Source organism: Morone saxatilis, unplaced genomic scaffold (genome assembly GCF_004916995.1).
Source record: "Morone saxatilis isolate NCDOM2014 unplaced genomic scaffold, NCSU_SB_2.0 Contig8, whole genome shotgun sequence".
NCBI lineage: Eukaryota > Metazoa > Chordata > Actinopteri > Moronidae > Morone > Morone saxatilis.
Window position 1 is genome coordinate 813,254 of NW_023340257.1, and position 7,892 is coordinate 821,145.

Below are 7,892 nucleotides of genomic sequence, written 5' to 3' on the forward strand. Positions count from 1 at the left end.
ACACACACACACACACAGGGGACCTGGAAAGAGGTTTTATCAAATCACGTTGAAAGACAGCAGTTGAGGTGAAGGGATCATTTTAAAAGCTCTTATAGTAAATCAGCTGCAATATGTAGAGTACTTTAATGAGATTAAATAATTCATTTCCGGTTTACTTTCCCGTACAGACTGCGTTTGCGTCACAAGTAGGCTTTCCTACTCTGGCTGCCTACCCTCCTGCATTTCCACCTCAGCCTGGATTCCCCTCACATCCTGGATTCCCCCCGCAGCCCGGATTCCCGCCGCAGCCTGGATTTCCTCCTGCAATGCCTGTGAGTATTAGGCAGCATGGAATTACCATACAGTTCTACAGACATTTTCCAGAGCTGCTCTGGTGGCAGCACACATTGCTAGTGAAACAAACAGTTACAAGTGAGCAATGAAGCCTACAGAGTTTTCACATTCATTTACTCCGACTGGTATTTGGCCATGTAGATAGTTTTGGTTTTATTTGTCCAGGTTTTGAGATATCTGTCTCTGGTTTTTGCTTCTGTCCAATGCAAAAGAAAAAGCAATGAAAAAAAAGAACATTTTATGTTAATGTTACAAAGTAAAGCGTTAATTCTTCTAGTTTTGGCGGATCGAGTTATGTTTTCGATTTAAAGCTCCAGTGTGTAGCATTTAGGCGGGTCTATTGGCAGAAATTGAATATTATTATAATCACCTGAATATAAAAATAGTTTTTTTTCGTTACCTTAGAATGAGCTGTTAAAAAAATGGAGGCCGCCATGTTGAACCACCATGTTTCTACAGTAGCCCTGAACAGACAAGCCAAATACTGGCTGAAGACAGAGCCTTTCACATTTCTCACAACCTCCATAGTTTCTCCCTCAACACTTGAAATCGGTGTGAAGCGAGTGAGTTGCAATCTGCAACTTCACTACTAGATGCCACTAATTCCTACACACCGACCTTTTTTCGGCTTGTTACCCGTTAATTTTGTCTTACCCGAAAAATGCAAAAACAGCAGAAGCCGGCAGACAAACACAGCTCAGCTGAGCGAGTCCCCTTGATTTTCCAGTTTGTCTCTCATCACTCGCCCCTTACAGTGGCCCAAGACAGTTCGGGCACTGTGAGCTTGCTCTCCGTTCATTAACGCTAGTTGTTGCTGGTCTCTGGTGATCGGGAGTATATATATAACTATATAAATTTGTCCCACAGCAACACTAAAATAAAAAAGCTAACTAGAGTTGTTCTGATATTGATACTAGTATCAGAAATTCCTCGGTTACTGCCTAAAATGCAGTGTTGGGTATCAGCAAGAGCACGGGTCTGTGCACCTAATACCACATAATTTATTTGCCCTGACATGGAATGCTGCTACTTCCCAGCAGTGCATACCGTACACACTGTTCCTTTAAGTAATGGACCTGAATACTTCTTGGTTAGCACACCCAACCCATGTTAGGTTGCACATGTGGGTAATCTGTGTGTAATGGACTCTAGTGAGTCTTTCCCGGTGAGTGAGAGAAGTACAGGCACATTGTCGCAGCAACAAAAGAGTTCATGCTATTAGGGGTAGTTGTGTGTAGATAAGCTTGGGTAACTATTCCATCTTCTCGTCCTCTGAGTTTGTTCACACTGTAAAAATCTAGCTAGTAGCTAAGAGACAGATGTCAACTACAAGTCAAATAAAATAGCTCCCAAAAAAACTCCCAAATATTCACAGCTCCACAGCAAACATTACAAAATGTTTGTATAGTAACTTTTTAAGTGATTTCTTTTTGCTGTGATGGCCCAAAATCCAAGGAAACACCTAACAGTGAACCTTGAATAAGACTATCTAACATTTGTTGATATTCCAGTATATGAATATATTTGATATATTGCCTAGCCTACCTTGCTGCAGTGGGGGAACTCTTGGGCATTGATGGTACTGAAGAGTTCACCTGTCACCTCTATGGCTTCGGTCCTCAAGTCAAGCAAGCTGATGAGGCAACAGAGATAACGGTCAAGAAAATGTGTGGCTTAAGCTTCGACTATGTCTCTTTATTGATCTTTCAACCTTCACACCTTGCAAAAGGGGCTTCTTGCTGCACAGTCAACTTCCAAGTATATATCTGGAAATGGGCTCAAGAACACTATCCAGAACAGGGCTACGAGATATGAAATATGAAATATTTTTTGGATATTTCATATTTTATTTTCAAAGTTTTCTTACACCCCTGAAAATCAGGAATGGCTTACAACCCACCATGAAGCCTGGGCAAACCCTTGTTGATGGAATTCATACAAATATGGATGATGATGAAGAGGATGCAAATGATGAATAGGATGATTGTCATTTGCATCATGTACGTATCTTGATGTAAACTTTTTCTCTAAAATAACATGCTGTAAATTCAAAAATAGTGGCCGTGAGAATGGGGGGACCAGGCCTTTATTTTGAAGCAGGCTTATTTGAGAGACAGGTATTTTTTCTAATTCCCTCTGTTACAAGCATAAAGTACATGCGATTATCTTTAGTATTAAGCCTTGTTGTTTTCTGATCTTACTGTTCAGTTCAGCAGTGACAGACGCCCTGTAGCCTGCATAATAATCATAGGCCAGAAATGTTCCTCCTGACTGACCTCTGCATAGCTAACCCATCATGGCGTGAAGTAAGTGTGAATGTATTATCGGTTTTCGGTTACGAAGATTTCAGACACAGCCCCCAGGACTGGTGTGTGTGTGTGTGTGTGTGTGTGTGCGTGTGTGTGTGTGTGCGTGTATCCTGGAAAAGGCCAGGAAGAGGCCTTACAACATTTCCAGTACATTCTGGAATAAACTTAGATTCTGCAGTATACTACTACTTTCCATAGTCGTCAGCCATCATGTGGTTTCCCCCACAAATCTGGACCATCTCCAGGTTGCATTCCTGCAGAGTTTCTTTTTCTCTCAGAGTGTTTTCTTTTCCCTGACCCTTCACCATTGTTGCATTAGCTCTTTGGTTGTGTAACTGAGTATTTTTCTAACACAGGATGAGGCTGTTTAGCAGAGAGTGAAAGCTTGGTAAACACAGCTTGTGTTGTGGTTGTTCAAAGCTTAGATCTTAGATAATCTACACTTTAAAAATAACAGTTTTATTTAGTTTTCTTCACAAAAATAAACAAGATGCTGAGCTTTAGGCTTACTGTTTATAATTTTTAAGTTTCATTACACCACTTAAAATTAAGAAAGCCTCATGACCCCCTATAAAGCTTTTGGGTTTGAGGTAGACATGACATGACTGTAGGTTGTGGTCAATATTGACCACCACATGTAGACTAGAAGATAAAGAAGACAGGAATTGTAACGGCATAGGGCATAACACTTCCTTATCTGTAACAGATCAAGAATTACAAAAAGCAACTGCTCTCTACAGATTTAAACTTCCAGTGCTTTTCTGGCCAAACTCTATGCAGTGATTTCACAGCAGCTGTATTTCATTAGCTCTTTCATAGGAAAACCACGTCACTGTCTGGATGTGATGGCAAACTAGAAGCAGTTTTATCATACTTGGTCTATAAATTAACTCTTTAACAAGAATGGATTATGTGTGTGTTTGTATAATTCATTTTCCTATACTGTCTCTGTGCAGGTTGTTCCATATAAAAACATGATCAGTGGTGGACTTCAGCCTGGCAGGACCATCACTATCCAGGGGACTGTTCACCCCAGTGCCACAAGGTCGGACTTCAGTTTCCCTTTGAAACCAATATTATAGAAATTAAAGTCCCCTCCAGTCAGAGGGGACTTTAAGTTTCTTCTTGTGCCTACAGTGTGATGTTTTAATGTGCAGAGTTTGACACTAGAATGTAGCATGTTTTCACATTCATCTGCTGAAAGTGGAAGGTTTCTCTGTGCTCATTGAAAATCAGATTTTAACATTTGCATATTCATAGATTCTGGAAGCTTTAATGAGGTAGAAGGAGAAGCAGAAAATATTGTTCCAAGCAGACTATTGTATGTATGTCTGGAGGGGATGTTTAAACTACATGACTTTACACCTCAAGACTGAGGACTGCGTGCGGAAATCAGTCGAGATCTGTGTATTTCTGTGGAAGAGAGCGAGTCACATGAGGTGTACATGTAAGTTCCTGATACGGGAACAACCTCTGTACAGTGGGACCCTTCCTCATACATTCTTGTGGCCAAAGTTTCAGTTTAAGTGTTCCCCTGCATGGTTAATAGCAGCGTTCCTTACTTACGCAACATTTGGCAAAACGATACTCTAAATAGAGAAACCAGATCATCAAATGAGGTGCCATGAACTGTTGAACCTCCCCTTTGCCTGCAACTGCAGTATGTGAGTTATGAAACAAATGAAATGTATTACCCAGACTTTAAGGGAATACATAATGTAGGATAAGGATGGTCTGACATTGCATTTTATCTGAATAAAGGTCAGAAACTGGTGGATCTGCTTTACCCCTCTCACACCACGCCTGACTGTGAACTATGCCTTTTGTTCAAGGCCACAAACAGGAAATGACAGCTGTTTCCTCATTTTGAAGAGAAAGAGTTGCCAGTTTCTCAGCATTTCATTTACTTAAGCAATCTGATTGTACTCCATAGATAAAGGCGTACTCTGTAGGATTTTCTTAAAGGAACAGTGTATAGACTCATAACAACATAACACATAATTCCTCTCAATCATCACTTATGATCCACTCATGTGTTGCAGTATCTGTATCTGCAGAGACCATGCAGCCCTTTGCCTGTATTTGCAAGGAATTTGCAAGAATCCTTGTTTTGTGTCTCATTCCCAGGGCACACACTTTGGGGCTCTGGGAATACGACTCAACAAGCCTCCAGAACAAAGAGTCTTTCTATCTTTCTTGACTCTGATTGGTTGTTTTCATTCAGGCCTGGTAAATTCATGTAAAGATTATCTGTCTCATGTACTACTGTCAGGATATAGTGAAAGTTTCAACAAATATGACAAAAAGTTATTTTTATAGGACCTATCTACTGCAGCTTTAAAGGGCAACCTGAAAATGGATGGGGAATTCACCAGAGACAGATAAATTCAAAAAATTGAATCCGCAAAGGTCAAGATATTGACTTTTAGTCCCTAGTTTGGGTAAAGCTGTAGAAACCCTGGATCCTAAACTTCCCATAATGCAACTCAGTTGAGATTTTTCATTAGATCAAGCTCAACAGTTTGTCATGCAGGTTTACTGATAAAAATGCTGTGCAGTTATCCAGCACAACCGAACATCCCAAAACTTTACTTGCGCAACCACTTGCATTGCATTGACATTATAGAACTGTTTTCAGCGGATAAGTAGTCGTCCCTGTGACTTATAGATTGACCTTTATCTGTCAAATTGGTTCTCCTTTGAAGACTTAAATCTAAGAAAGCATTCATGTTCTACTCACTCTTTCCCCTGTGCTTACTCTCAGGTTTCATGTGAATCTCAGCCATCACTCTGGCATTGCTCTGCATTACAATCCACGTTTCAACGAGAACATTGTTGTTCGAAACACCAAGCAGGGGCAGCAGTGGGGCTCCGAGGACCGCAACGGAGGGATGCCCTTCCATCGGGGACAGCCTTTCACGGTACCACTGCAATACTTCACCCAGACCAAGTGGAGTGTTTCATTAGGCTTGCATTTTAGTACAGTACATAAGTTTGTACACACACACACACACACACACACACACACGACATCTAAAGGTTAATGTCTGAATTCTATAGTACATTTCTGAAATTAAAAACTGAAGATAAAAGTCAGTTTGGGTTATTTGCATAATTTGTGACCAAATTAAAAATTCAGCAAAAAAGAAAGTATAATACAGTACAATCAGATATGTTCATTTAGAATTCTGACTTTGTTCTTATTTGCTCATTTGCTATACACTGAATCTAAATAATTAAAGCTTAATTTATGAAGCACTTTTTAAAACATATGGTTACCAAGTGCTTCACACACACACATAATACACACACAAAATATAATAAAACAAGAAGAAAAGATTGAATTACAAAATGAAACAGAGCAACAAGAGATAGACCAAACAATAACAAAAACAAAGGAGATAAAAAGGCTTGCCTAGAGAGGTTTTAAGGAGTCGTCCAAAGATCTCAGCAAATCTAAATGATCGGGGAAGTTGATTCCCAAAGGTCTGTACTAAAACAGTAAAGACACAGTCACATTCTGTTTTGTAGTTGGAGAAACACAAAGACAGTTAAACAAAAAGAGAAAGAGGAGAGAGAAAACAAACACCAGCAGTCAAGTACAGTAGTTGATTTCCCACTACTTCCCACTTGAGCCTGAGGAGTCTTAAAGCCCCGATGTGTGGAACTTTGGCGCCTTCTAGTGGTAGCATGAGAAAGCTATCAGGGAGGGTCTTCAGATATGTGATTTTAAAATGGCCCTTTTTTTCTTTCAGCTCACCATCTGTTGTGAGAATAACGCCTTCAGGATTGTGGCCAATGGGATGCAGGCACACAACTATAAGCACCGTTTCACTCCGCTCCAACACATTACCCTCCTGGAGATTGACGGTGACATCAGTCTGACCTCTGTGTTGGTGTAGAGATCCAGGACCAGTCGCTGGTCATCTTACACATAGCATGGTTTCACTGATTACAACCATTGCATTTATTCACAAATTCATGATAACTGATTCTCTCCTGTGTATTCAGTTAACCACTCTCATTTTTGTATTACTGCATGCTATACATTTCCTGAAAACTTTGTAGTAAAAGTAGTGAAACGCTGAATTAAAATATACTGTGACAGAACATGCAACGTTGTAATGGTTTCTTTCCTACTAGAACCTGATTAAACAAGAAAAGGAACAATTCAACTACTTAACATACTATGGACAAATATACTTCCACTGTACAAAAATTAAGCCAAAATATCCTGGATATTCTTTCACCACTCGGAGTCCATGCAGTAATGATCGGGGTTGGTGCCGAGGTCCCACCCATACGCCTGGCCAACTCAACCCGAGCAGGGCTCAGCTGTCAATCATAATGTGAAACCCCCTTTTTATAGCTTCAAACAGCTAATTAAAACCAAACTTATCTCAAAAATTAAAACTTGAACATACATCAGCGTGATAGGAAGCCACCTAAAATCCCAGAAACCATTTTTAGAAAAATTGATTTGACGTGTAATTTGATTATTTAGTTTGTCCCATCTGCTGACATGGAGGCAGCGGGTTTTATGACCAATATTGCAGTCAGCCACCAGGGGGCGATCGTATTGATGCCAAAGTAATTACAGTTCTTGCTGAGGGGAACATGAATTCTACCAAATTCCATGGCAAGCCATCCAGTAAGTGTTCAGACATTTTCTTCAAAGCTACAAATGTCAATGTCATGGTGGTGCTAGAGGGAAAGTCAGGAGATCACCGCAGTCATCAGGATGCATCAAGAATGTCTGTAAAATGTTTTGTGCCACCACATTGAGAGATTTTTCAGAGGATTCAGTAAGAGAGTACTGTCCTGCTGGTGGAGCTGCAGGACATTTCACTGAAGTCATTAACTTATCCTGATGCCCAAACCAACTCTTCTTTGTCTTCTTTCGACACAAATGGGCAGTGGCCCTACTCCATGCTCCTTCTTGATGTTTGAGCTCTTCACTCTGTCTGTAAGGGCGAGCCCAGCCAATTTACGGAGGATATTCTTTTAGACTGGCCATTTTCCACAATCTCATTCTTTCTGCCCCTATCCAAAGCTCATTGCCTTCTGTCTCAGCTCCCTCTTTACCACAATGTTCTAGTACAATGCCCCGATAGCTTGCTGATGGTGCACCAACCTTCATGTCCATCTAATGCTCCATTTACTACTACTATTTGCTACTCAGCACTAATAGAAGAAAATAAGAACAACCCTAGGTTCCTCTTCAGCACTGTAGCCAGGCTGACAGAG

The 7,892-nt window shown here is 40.5% G+C and overlaps 1 protein-coding gene across 1 annotated transcript in view; it reads left to right on the forward strand.

Annotated features, from left to right (window-relative positions):
• LOC118341490 (galectin-9-like) overlaps positions 1 to 6,759 on the forward strand; it is a 12,225-nt gene extending 5,466 nt beyond the window's left edge. The window contains exons 5-8 of the mRNA XM_035679752.1: positions 171 to 314; positions 3,602 to 3,690; positions 5,410 to 5,566; positions 6,401 to 6,759. Of these exons, the coding sequence (XP_035535645.1) occupies positions 171 to 314; positions 3,602 to 3,690; positions 5,410 to 5,566; positions 6,401 to 6,547 (537 nt within the window). The 3' untranslated portion in view covers positions 6,548 to 6,759. The remainder of the gene's footprint in view (positions 1 to 170; positions 315 to 3,601; positions 3,691 to 5,409; positions 5,567 to 6,400) is intronic.
• Positions 6,760 to 7,892: the final 1,133 nt, after the last annotated feature.